At 39.9% G+C, this 13,751-nt stretch overlaps 1 protein-coding gene across 1 annotated transcript in view; it reads right to left on the reverse strand.

Annotated features, from left to right (window-relative positions):
* LOC107755696 (pinopsin) overlaps positions 1-13,115 on the reverse strand; it is a 90,654-nt gene extending 77,539 nt beyond the window's left edge. Inside the window, 2 exon segments of the mRNA XM_074560237.1 lie at positions 6,469-6,797; positions 12,743-13,115. Of these exon segments, the coding sequence (XP_074416338.1) occupies positions 6,469-6,797; positions 12,743-13,115 (702 nt within the window).
* Positions 13,116-13,751: the final 636 nt, after the last annotated feature.

Consider the following 13,751-nt stretch of genomic DNA (forward strand, 5'->3'; position numbering starts at 1 on the left):
GGACCACAACCCATTGACGTTTCTGAATTCTTCTTCATTGCTCGAATCAAAGGCTCATCCGTTGGTCTTTGTTTTTACAGGCTTACTCCCTCGATATTCGACATGTCAGAGGATCTGAAAATATTGTCGCTGATGCACTGTTGCGTGCTCCTCTGGGTAATTGAAGTGCAGTTAAATATTTTGCTAATTTTTTGTTTTGTATATTACAGGGATTCTTGACAGACCCCTGTCTTAAGGGGTGGAGTGTGACGACCCATACGTTATGTGCGTCATCTCTGGGTTGAATTGTGGTATTGCTCCGCCTTCCCACTGATTGTTCTCTGATGGGTTCATCGAGGACACCTGCTGTTGGTTTCCTGTCTTGCCTTTTAAAAGGCAGTATGACAACTGGCCAGAGGCGAGCTGCATTTTGGACTTGGTTTCATTTGGTTTCTGTTTAACCTTGTTTACTTTATACATCTAACATTACTACAGACCATTACACTTTCATGCATTCACTTAACTTTACACCACTGATTCCTGACTGCTTCATGTTACATCGTTTCTTTCTGTATAGTTCTATTTTGTTAATAAATGTTGTATATTATTCTCACTTTCTTGTGTGTCCCCGTTTTTGTTACGTCCTTTTCGAGCCATGGGGCGTAACAACAGGTAAAGCCATTTGACAAACACAATCAAATTATGTTACTTTATAAAGAAAAACTATGCGCCTGTTCACATACACATTCCAATAGAATGAACACATAATACACAAACTCAAGACATCACCATTTTCCCAAATTTACACAGAAACGATAATGGTATTGTTTTCAAAAACCTATATGCATAAAGTTCCCCTTCAGGAACTCGAGCTGCGTCGAGAAACGCTTTGGGAACGCCCCTGCGTGACCGCGTTCTGAAGCACATGTAAAATCAGACCAATGGAGCAGCGAGACGTCACGAGCAACAAAAATGTCAAAGTCTAAGTGTATGGTGAGCAAACGGCATTAAAGACGCTGTGTTCCTCCCTGCCCATGATATCTGGCAGCGGGGGATACACACGATCTGTGTGTTGTTTGTTTAGGAGCGGAGCATGCACGGTCCGCTCTCGAGGGGGCTGATTGTCATGACTGCGAGTTGCTCTCGCCTGGTCGTGTTTGATGAGAGCGGCCAGACTCGCGATCCCGCTGTTGCCGAGACGCAGCGTAAACTGTTGTCGTGGGGATCGCAGGTGGATTTAGCGGAGGGATCCGAGACGGGCTCGTCCTTTTCTCGGGCCTCACCCGCTAGATCCACGGCTCCCTCTCAGGGATCGGATGCGGTTTCTTCCCCCCGGCGAGAGAGCCAGACACTTCATCTATCTTCCTCCGAGGAGGTGGATGTGATTAGTGTCGAGACAGAGGAGACTGTGGACTTGCCACCAGTTGTGAATTATTTTTTTTTGCTGTAGCCAAATTAAATATCGATTGGCCAGCCGAGAAACAGGACGCTCGTCCCAAGAGTAAATTAGATGAGCGTTTCCTGAGAGCCAGATCACAGCCTTCACGACGGGGCCTTCCATTTTTCCCCTCACGACAGTCAAGAGAGTAAAAGAAGGCCAGTCACTCACTGTCAAACAGTTTCAAAGGCTGTTTGGTCTGATGGTAACGGTGTCCAACGTGATACCTTTTGGCCTGCTGTACATGAGACCCTTGCAGTGGTGGCTCAGGGCCAAGGGATGTTGCCCGAGGGGGAATCCGCTTCGCATGATCAAAATCACGCAGCGATGCTTACGTGCCTTGGGCATGTGGAAGAAACGTTGGTTCCTGGTTCAAGGCCCGATGTTAGGGGCTCCTTGTCGTCGTGTAACGCTAATGACAGATGCCTCTCTCACGGGCTGGGAGGCGGTCATGAGTGGCCGCTCTGCCCAAGGTCTGTGGGAAGGTCTCACTTGGCACATCAACTGCCTGGAGATGCTGGCCATGTTTTGAGCTCTGAGACACTTCCTTCCAGACCTAAGGGGACATCATGTGCTTGTCCGCACAGACAACACATCGGTGGTCTCCTACATCAATCGGCTGGGGGGTCTGTGTTCGCGCCCCTTGTACAAGCTGGCGCGCCGGATCCTTCTGTGGGCTCAGGGGAAGCTGCTCTCACTAAGATCAGTCTACATCCCTGGGTATCTCAATCATGGGGCAGACATCCTGTCGAGGCAGGTGCTGAGGCCCGGGGAATGGAGACTCCATCCTGCGGTGGTGGAGCTCCTTTGGAGGGAGTTTGGCCAGGCGGAAGTGGATCTATTTGCGTCGCAAGAAACAACACACTGTCCGCTCTGGTTCTCCCTCACGCATTCAACTCCACTGGGGCTTCGTCTGTACGCTTTTCCCCCGAACGTTCTGCTCCCGGGAGTTCTGGAGAGAGTACGCCGGGACGGGGTCCGTCTGCTGCTAGTAGCCCTATTCTGGCCGGCCCGAGTATGGTTCTCGGACCTGTTGTCCCTCCTCGACGGCTATCCGCTGGAGATTCCGATCAGAAGGGACCTCCTCTCTCAGGCGGGGGGCACAATTCTTCACCCCCGCCCGGAGTTGTGGAAACTGTGGGCGTGGCCCCTGAGGCCAGTACAGCGCACTAAGGTGCACTCATGGGACCTGGCTGTGGTTCTGGAGGGCTTATGCAATGCCCCCTTTGAACCCATAGAAGAAGTTCCAGTCAGGTTTCTCACCCTCAATACTATTTTTCTCCTCGCTATTTCTTCACTTAAAAGGATCGGGGATCTTCAGGCACTTTCTGTTTCGTGCCTGGAATTTGCTCCAGGCATGGTTAGGGCATTCCTTTACCCGAGGGCCGGGTATGTCCCTAAGGTGCCCACTTCTTCGCCAGGGCCCATAGTACTTCAGGCATTCTGTCCACCTCCATTCCAGGAAGTAGGCCAAGAAAAGCTTAATCTGCTCTGTCCAGTTTTAGCACTGGATGCTTACGCACACAGAGCTGCCCCGTGGCGTAAGGCAGATCAGCTGTTTGTTTGCTTTGGTCCACCAAAGAAAGGATTTCCAGCGACCAAGCAGACTATGAGTAGGTGGGTGGTCGATGCCATCTCACTAGCCTACGAGTCCTCTGGCCTCCCATTACCTATGGGGGTCAGAGTGCACTCGACCAGGAGTATGGCGGCCTCCAAGGCTTTAAACTTAGGTGTGGCCTTGCAGGACATTTGTGCTGCGGAGGGCTGGTTCTCTCCGCACACTTTTGTCAGCTTCTATAACCTAGACCTGGCATCTACCCCAGGGTCCCAAGTTCTCTCTTCGTGATGTGCTCAAGAGATACACACACAGGCAGGGACTTGGTAGTATGGCGCAGTGGGTATTCTCGTTCCCAAAGCGTTTCTCGACGCAGCTCGAGTTCCTGAAGAGGAACGTCTCCAGGTTACGTATGTAACCATGGTTCCCTGAGGGAACGAGACGCTGCGTCACTTTGCCATACTCCCTGCAACACTGCAGGCGCTACTTCATCGAAGCTAACTTGCGCTCTGCCGGATGCGCTTTTATACTTCCTGGTTGCTCACGTCACCCCGCTCGTGACGTCTCGCTGCTCCATTGGACTGATTTTACACGTGCTTCAGAACACGGTCATGCAGGGGCGTTCCGAAAACGTTTATCGACGCATCGTCTTGTTCCCTCGGGGAACTATGGTTACATACGTAACCTGGAGACGTTTTCCATCTTTAATTGAAAACAGTGTCATGTAAACAACCCAGCTTCAGCTTCATCCTTCAGCTTCAACTCTAGGAGTTCAGCTTCATCCTGTTCCAACACACCTGCCTGGATGTTTCTAGTAACCTGGAAGACATTGATTAGCTTGTTCTGATGTGTTTTATTGAGGGTGGTGCTAAACTCTGCAGGTTACAGTTTTCTATTTCACAGGATTCTGTTTTACACCATTGATTTTTTTTTTTTTTTATATGTCATAACTTTTTAAGGGTGTCTTCAGTACTAACGTTTTATATCTCAGCTGTCAGTTTGTGATTGTATTATCTTTCTTCATGCATGCTGAACAGTGACTGCAGTATGTTAGAATAGGATGTTTCATTAATCTTACCAGCAGTTAAAAATACATATGTTACATTATTATTCTTTCCTCTGTGGGTCAGTGGTCAGCACACACAATTTGCACTTCATTTATCATCTTTTATCCAAGCACTCTCCATTCCAGTGAAATAAAATGCAACCAAATATGAAGCCATTACTGATATACAATACATCAAAAGACAAGCATTGACATGCATTATTCAGTTAAAAAAAATTGTCAAACAGTATTCGAAATTTAAAGATGATTATCCTCTGAGATGGGCCAGCAATATTCCAAGTTGAAGCAAGTTATTTTATTGTTTCCAGGCTGAAATAATAAAATAACTTGTGTGAAACAATGAAACCACTACATAAAGAACCAAATGATATCCACATTGTCATTTAAAGAAAATCTTCCCATCTGCTGCAGTTCTCAAATGTCTTTTTTCATTTGGTATATTCGTACTGGTCCATATTTAGTTAAGACATGTGACAACCAAAGCAATTTGCTGAATTGTTAAATCCATTTTTGATTTGAATTGTTGAGCACTGATGCATAAAAGAACCTAAAGTTATCTAGCCACATTAGAAGACTTGGAATATAGTGCATGTCATATGGACCATTCAGAGGTGTAAAGAGTACCTGAAAACCATATTTGAGTAAAAGTACAGATACTTTACAGTGTAAATTACTCCACTACAAGCTACAACAAAGTCAACAATTGCTGAACAACTTGAATAAATTCTTATGTGATTTTAACAGTACTTACATATTTGACTTATACTAAATATAGGCTCAAAGAGGCATGCCAGTGAAAAATTGTAACATTGTGGAGAAGCTGGGGAAAACAGGCAGAGGCATTTAAATGGAAAAACTAGAACAAACAATAAACCAAAAACCACAGCGAACAAAGAACAGAATGAAAAGCAAACAGACAACCATTACATTCAACAACTCACAAGGAACTAAAGAAACACTTGGGCTATATATACACAGGGGGCTAACAAACTTAACAAGATAACAAGACACACCTGGGGAGACTAATCATGGGGCACCAATGAACAAATGGACTAAAAACTGACTACAAACACCACGGAAGACAGGAAGTGACATAAAAGTCTAAGACAATGCACAGAGAACATGTAACAAAAACAAGAAAGAGTTGATTTGTGAAGAAAGCAATCATGTTCCTTTTCTAATATCAAAATAAAACTGAACAACTCAAAATTGAAAAAAAAAAAACAATATCCTTCAAAAAGTTCTCTTCAGTATAACGGATAAATAAAATAATGTTACGTAAAATTAAAAAGTCAAAGCCTTCTTGCACTGGATGTGCTGGTTTCGGCCTCATTGCCAGCTTCAGTCATGTCCTCATCTCATATATAAAGAGCCTGGTCTCATAAAAATACATATAAATAGTATGCCAAATGAAAACAGAAAATCGTGGTATTGATAAGCAAAAATTTACTTTGGCGTGCATATGATACGCACGTGTTTGGCGTGCATATAATACATAATTTGTTGGCGTGCATATGATACGCAGTTTTCGCGTACATATGTTACGCATTTACCCCACAACCCTAATCCTACCCATTGCGTATCATATGCATGCCAAAGTCAATTTCTGCATATAAACAGTACGCCAAATCAAAACATAAACTTGTGCTATTGATACACACTTTCACGAGATTGGGTTGTATATAAAACACCTGTGATTCACAACTACTCGCATTCTCGTAAAGTAGCTTTGTTGACAAGTTTGGGTAAGAGCAAAATGCACAAGATATAATACTTTCAGTGCCCTGTAGTTGGCAATATCACTTTTGTAGCCGAAAAAACTGCTGCAGAAAAAGCTAGGTGCCGTGCAAAATGTAATGTGTAATTGCAACCCTCACTACAAATGTAGTGGAGTAAAGAGTACAGATGCTTATTCAAAAATTTAGTGAAGTAGAGAGTAAAAGTTACTAATATCTTTGAACTGCAGAGTATCCAAAAAGATACTCAAGTACAGTAATTAATTACATTTACTCACATACTTTATACCCCTGGCCCTGGGACCATTTTATGGTGTTCAGTTATTTTTTGGTTTTGGAGCTTGGATGTGAAAAGAGATGTGTAAAGACTCTCCAATACTCTACTTTTGTATTCTACTAAATATACATGTTTGAAACAGCATGAAGGGTGAATGAAAAATAAGAGACTTTCATTTTGGGGTCAACTTTTCCTTTAGAGATGCTGGCTGGCAACTAGAACTACCTACCAGCACTGTGCCCTTGAACAAGGAACATAACCCCAGGATGCTCCCTTCAGCGAATGGACTATAAGCAGCTGCTAAATAGCAGATATCCTAACCTTAATCAAATACTGAACTACCAAGGGCACATGCTAACTTTTTAGTTGAAAAACTGATTTCAGATAACTAATGACAGTGCACAGAGTTTCACTCACCTGTTTAATGGCATGCAGCAGCTTTCCATAGCAGAAGACAATGACCAGGAAGGGGACAATCAGGCAAAAAATAAAGAGGCAAATGATGCACGAGATGTTATTGGCTGTCTTGGTTGTCCAGTCTACAGAGCAGGTGGTCCCAGGGCCTTATGGGTCATTGCGGCTCCAACCAAACAGAGGGGGCAGAGTCCAGATTAAAGAGTAGACCCAGGACATCACCACCCCACCGGCCACCTTCCTATAGTTGGTGGCATCAGCCTCCATGGAGCCCATCATTGTACAGTAGCGTTCGTATGATAGCACGGCCAGAGAGATAAGTGACACAATGCCTGCAGAAAAGATAAAGACATTTTTCAATAATGTTATAATATGATTTAAGTTTAAATAGTCAAATGTGTCATTCCATTACGAAAGGACTGCTCACATGGAGTTCAGTAATGGGTATTTTTTAAACAGGCATAGAAAAGTCATTCAGAAGGGCAGAACTCATGTCCTATTAATTCAAGACTGGCACTGACTGATAAACAGCAGCTCTGATGCACATAAGAAAGTACTTTTGCAGAGTACAGTTGAGTTGCCTGAGATGTAAGCCTTTGATTCTTTGATTCTGCCATACTCTTTATTTGTTGTGCAGTTTTAGGTGCAAGTGATCTACAAGTCAGCTCTTAAAGCTAAAGTGTGTAATTTATGTACCACTCGCCTTGTTTTCTGTCTTCCATTGACTCTACAAACAGCAGAATGTTTTGATAGCACCACAGAGGCAAAGTGTTTATGTCAAGGAAGTAAATTCAAATATCTGAGATTAAGCTTATACCTCATATTGAATTTATATTATCAGTGAAGTGGACTGGCCTGTCAAAAGTCTTGGGATTAGCTAAAATTCCATAATATCTTGTGCCATTTTTCCATTTTCCTTCATTAATCAGTTTAATGGACAAGAATGTGTGCATAACTAATGCATTGTATTTTCAAATCGGTTACACTTTATTTCGATAGTCCACTTTAGACATTCTATTAACTATAAGTAACTTTGTAACTACATGTCAACTAATTCTCATTAATTTGCAACTACATGTCTACTAACTCTCAGAGTAGACTGTTAGGGCAGGTTTAGGGTTAGTAGAATAAGTTGACAAAGAAAGTGTTAGAAGATATTAAGCAGGCAGTCTACTAATACTCTACTAACTGCTAGTTGACATGTAGTTGCAAAGTTACTTACTGTTAATATAATGTCTAAAGTGGACTATCGAAATAAAGTGTTACCTTGAAATCAGATTATGTAAATCTTAAATCTTTACATTTTAATACATTTTAATTAGCAAAGATCCTATACAATTAATGAAGTAATCTATGTGCACATCTGTTAGTGTCGAACACTTTAATTTCTAAGTCCATCAACCCAGACCAGAGATACTTTGATGTCTTCATAACAATTAAATCTCAGTGGCTTGTTCATTATTTTTCAGCATCAAGTCCCCCACAATACCACCATTAATTATTGTGAGTATTAGGGGAGGCCAACATTCAGACCTGTGGACACTGAGTTCAGCTGACTGTGTGATGGTTTGATAGGGAGGGCGTGTGACATAAACTGAAGTACCCAGTTCAAGGGCATGACCGCAATGAAGCTCACCCGAAATCTAATCCTTCTACAGCCCGATTGCTGATCCATTAACTAAACCACTAGACCATGCCACATATACCAAATATACCCAGCTTTGAGAATCTAGGAAAACATCTTGGTATTTAGGTCTCTAGATGCTAGCATGGTTATTTGACACCTTAAGGGGATAGTTCACCCAAAAATTTAAGTTATGTCATAATACACTCCAGGCCCGGCTCTAGAATCAAATTACTGAGGGTGCTTTTTAAATTAGTGAGGGTGCTCTAACCTAAATATATAAATATGCTATGTTGCAAAGAGTGCTCCGTTTATAATCATCATCGTTCATCGTGATCTCACATAGTTACGTTATAATCAATGAAGTTCTCTACGCTGCACAATGAATCTCTTACCTACATTGTGTTGACACTTTGTTATAATGAGATGATTAGTGCTGAACACAACATCGGCACAAAAACTCCAGCGATTCTAGTGGTGAGTGGATTCTAACTTAAATGCCTCTGATTGGCTGTTGGGTTCAAGAAATCAACAGATATGTCTGTGATTGGCTACACTGGTCAACGTTCTTCTGTGAAACATTCTTCTTTTTGTTCTTCTGTGAAATATTAAAGATGTTTTGAACATTAAAGTTTTTATGTATATAATGAAAGTCAGTGATGCCCAAAACAACATTGGTCCCCACTGACAATGGGGAAAAAAGAAAGAAAAACATATTACAAATTTTAAACAACTTTTATTAACATATTATAAACATCTTTTTACAAAAAAAATCATATATGTATACACACACACATGATTGATTGGTACAATACATGTGTAATGTATTACTTTTTATATTACTATTGTAATATTTATCATGCTCAGCAACCTCGGCATTATTAACCATATTAATAACACATTTAATACACATTAATTAATTTTTTTTCGAAGTTAAGGAGAGATGTAACTCACATTTTGATGCACTACAAGGTCAGACTTTTTAAAGTGTTCCTCTGGAATCAGTGCTCAAGAACACAGCCCTGTAGTATGAAATTACTTTTTGATTACTTTCTTCAAACTGAATCCAGATGAAACCAAAAGTCATAAACATTTTATGAGACATGAGGCCTTTTTTGCTTATTTTAATGATAAATTGTCCACATAACATCTCAGAGGAGATTAATCAGATATAGTAAATATCTGAAAAATTGCATAAGATCTCAAGCCATACTGAGGTGGATTCAAAATCTAATATTCTGTCTATGTTAAGCTGCCAAGAGGTGATTTTCCCAAAAACAAAGCAATCAAATGTGATTTGTCTTGCTCTGCTGCATTCACTGGCAGCCTTGCGATGCCAAAAAAGAAAAGCATTCTCTGCTCAAAAGAGAGAATATAACTATAGAGATCCTTCTCTAGACATACTGTAAAACAAAGCAGTCTGAGGTTCTAGCATGGTTAGGCTATCTCTATCTGATCTGATCAAATGCAAAATAAATTAATAAGTAAAATACACTATATTATTAAATTGTTTACTCGTTTACTTATGAAATGATACAATTTCGTTTTGTTGTGTGATTTCTGCTGCCAGCTCATTTCCAAGAATAGGCCTATGCCTACATAATGTTAAACAAGACTTCACTTTAAACCTTCTAATAAATAAAATTTCTGCAATCGTTTAACCCTTACTTGTCATATAATGTTTACTTTGATTGCCATAGACCACAAAAGGCGTTTTTTCCCAACATGCTGTGACTAACAATAGAACTATAAAATACACCAAAAATGCAACATAATTACGAAATGAAACTCATCTGGATAATATTTTCAGCGATTAACAACATACATTCTGCTTTGGATCACACAAACCTACTGTATTCCACCAGAGAGGACTGCGGGTGCAACGCATCATTTGGATTACATTTGGTGCTGCTTTTGACATTTTTGCAATAAATAAATGATTGTAATTGCATTTATCTGTCTGTCATGTTTTTTATACTGTACAGAAATGTTTAGGTTTATAAGTAGGAGTGGGATTCGAGACTATACAAATATTTTAATGCTATATTGTTACTAAAATGGTTATTTTCCTGCATATTTCGGTCATTTGCATTTTATATCCTTTTATATTCGCTATAAAACGGGTAGGTTTAGGTTTGGAGGTAGGTTAAGGAGTCTAACAATCTAAATCGCTCATTGATAAAATGATAAAAATGCATTGATACGAATATTTTAATGATATAAAAGATACGTAAATATTTGTACATTTTTGAGCTAAAAATACGTAGCGATTTGTACGTTTTAAACGTTGAAATACGTCTAAATTGTAAGTTTTAGCATTAATAAAAACGCACAAAAATTTACGTTTTGTGCTTGTAAATGTTACGTATTAATAACCCTGGGTCAGTCTATACCCCAGGTAAATGGAATCCTGGGATATCTTGCTTCATGTTTCATACTGCTTATACTTTACCCAGGGTTAAAAGTTAATCTTGGGTATTCATAAACTGATGTTTTACACTGTGCATTGCTAAACCCCAGGTTAATGTTCTTATTTGCATATTTGCAGTGTCACTGTCATTGATTTGACGAACACAGCGCGCAATGTGCCAAATCATACACTCTTAAAAATAAAGGTGCTTAAAAGGTTCTTCACAGCGATGCCATAGAAGAACCATTTTGGTTCCACAAAGAACCATTCAGTCAAAGGTTCTTTAAAGAACCATCTCTTTCTTACCTTTTTATAATATTTTGTGAAACAGAAAGGTTCTTCAGATGTTAAAGGTTCTTTATGGAACTATTTAGACAAAAAGGTTCCTCTATAGCATCGTGAAGCACCTTTATTTTTAAGAGTGTATGAATTGTGATGCAATACTATTCGTACCCTCTTAAGTCTAAAACATCATATAAGAAAACAAATAATTTCACAAGTCATGCAGACAGACACTTTTGGCAATAGTTACTATGACAAATACTAAGTGGATTGATAGTAGTGGATTGATGTATGTGGCTGCATGTTGATGACATTACTATCAGTGTTCCTGATTGAACGACAGATCATTTCTTTAAAAGCAAATATACATCAACATCAATATGTTATTATCTTCACAATTGTATGTCCTTCTAATGTAATTAATGTTTATGAGTTCTGGAAACACAGTGGTGACTGGTGTGATTCAAAGTGATAAATTACTCTAAGACACTGTGCAGTTCTGAAAATTAACAGAGAGATGTATATCTCTCTATTACAACCTCACTTTCTAACCAAAAATGTATTTTGCATCACTAAACTCACAGAGGTGCTGATAGTTATCAAACCCAAAGGCTGAGGTGAGCCTGACATGCTATGGTCTGCTGATAGGTCAGTGTGAATGTCTCAGATTTGGTCACATAGACAAGGAAAGGATAAGATAATATTTTAACCAATGCTCATGATTTCTTTGTTTGGCACTCTGCTTTTTCTAGCAATTTTATTTTTCCTTATACCTCTGTCTTCATCAGACTCAAGTCCTTAATGGCATCTCTCTTTCTCAGCTAATATTCCATGTACACATTAATTAACTGTCTAATATCTAATTATATATATCTTCTAAAATGAAAATCATTGAAACAGTAACACACAAATTTGTAACTATGTCAAGTAAATGACCCAAAACAGTATTTTATTTCCTGTCAGTTTTGAATTCATGCATCACTAAAACAACAATATAAGTAATATAAGTTAACATGCTAGTCAAATGACATCAATTAAACATGGTGAAAGGAACATCATGAAATCTTTGAATTGTGAAAACATCAAATGCTTCATGTCTCATTTCAGTTCATTTGTGATAAAGGTAGGCAAACCTTGAAAAACCTGGAAATCTTCTATCCAAGTGGTGTTTCAATCACTGAGCTATTGACTGAGAATCACATCATTTGAAGGTACTAAATTTACTTGGGCATAAAATTTGCTTCCTCCAGCAAGAACCTTCAGACTCATCTGCAGTTATAAGCTACAATTCTGTCTGTGTACTGAAACCGGTGTGGACTGTGTCTTTGTTTGTTTTTGTTTGGTTGTTTGTTTCCTGGATGTAAAAAACTATTCAAAACTGCATTTCTATGCCATTCATTAAAACATTAAGAGCTTAAACACATCTGTGCAATGACTAGCCTAACATGTTTTCACTTTTCTGAATTAAAGTCATGATATTTAGATAAGTCAAAATAATTTAGATTTGGACATATTTGACAAATTAAATGTTTATACTATAGGTGCTGGAATACACTTGTATTATTATTATTTGTTTTAGTTTTTAAATATTACAAATATTTGAAAAACTTTTGGCACTAATTCAAAGCCACTGAATGTTACAATTTTGGCAGAAAACTCTTTTTTATATATACATAGTTTTTAAAAGTGTATGAAACTAGCATGAATCTGCTGCAGCACAAAGATGCCATATAAGTTTAGTTATCGCTACACGTTACGCTAAGCTTGTAAATGAAGACACAACTGGATACTTCAGGTACTTGTGATTAATAGGGGTTTTGATCATTTGAATGATTCATTCCAGTTGAGAACAAATGCAAAGTCTTTAGGCTACTGCATACAAAAACATAACAACTGATGAACTGAATAACGCATAGCCTACTGCAGGTGTAGAAAGACGGTTCATTCTGCAAAACACTCACCTAACAACGAGTTGGCAAAGCCGTACCACACACATCCAGTGTCGCCGATGAGCCATCGCCCTTGAGTGCTCGCCGCGAAGCTGAACGGCGTGCCCAACACGCAAACCAGGAGATCACTCAAGCAAATATTCACCAACAAAAAGTTGATGGGGGACCGCAGAATCTTGTGGCGGCAGAAGAGCACGAGAACCAGAAGGTTGTTGAGGAATCCGAAAGTGCCGATGAAGCCTAAGGTCACCGCCACGAGCAGGTGGCCGGTGGGACTGAGGTTGCGATAGGAGGAGGACGCCTCCAAATGTTCCTCCACTGCACTGAGGCACAGCGCGCTGTTCGCCCTCCTGCAACTGATCGCACTCAAGTTGGACGCAATCATCGCAATCCGTTCTGAGGACACATTGAACAAAAGTCACTGCATTGTTTTCTGGGGGAAAGCAAAACATTTAATGTGCTGTGGCGTTTTGACAACAGACTGCGATCCATAGAGATGATAGTTATTTGCAGTAGAGTTTAAGTGTTGGATGATATGCACGACGATTTTTTTTTTTCAATTGCTTAACTTTGTTGCTCGGTTCATCGGTTCAAAAGTGGGAATAAAGTTTGGCGTCCCTTTGCTCCACCGTGTGGTGATTACAATCCTCATATGCGCTGGAACTGTACTGTGTTGATGTTAGTGTACCTCCTTCTCAGCTGACGTCTAAAAGTCCGTCTGTCCTACTGAGGATTACTGGGCGCAACATCCAGGTTAAGAGGACAAAACCTCTGCAGCGCAGCTTCTCCGTCTCTGTTCTGTCGCACGATATATTAAACGGTTGGTAAAACGTTTATCTCGTGGAGAATGCTCACTGGGGAAAGTCTGAAATTCCCTTTTTATTATTCGAATTACTCAAATCATTGTTCATACGTTTTAGCGCTGTCCATGGTGCTCAGTGTTTATGTAAGCGTCGACTTGTTTGAAGAAGTTTTAAATGAAAAAAAAAAATTAGTTTTAATTCGCACCCTAATTCTATAC

The sequence above is a fragment of the Sinocyclocheilus rhinocerous genome, unplaced genomic scaffold (assembly GCF_001515625.1).
Source record: "Sinocyclocheilus rhinocerous isolate Xijiao unplaced genomic scaffold, SAMN03320098_v1.1 scaffold2217, whole genome shotgun sequence".
In the NCBI taxonomy this organism is placed as follows: Eukaryota; Metazoa; Chordata; class Actinopteri; order Cypriniformes; family Cyprinidae; genus Sinocyclocheilus; species Sinocyclocheilus rhinocerous.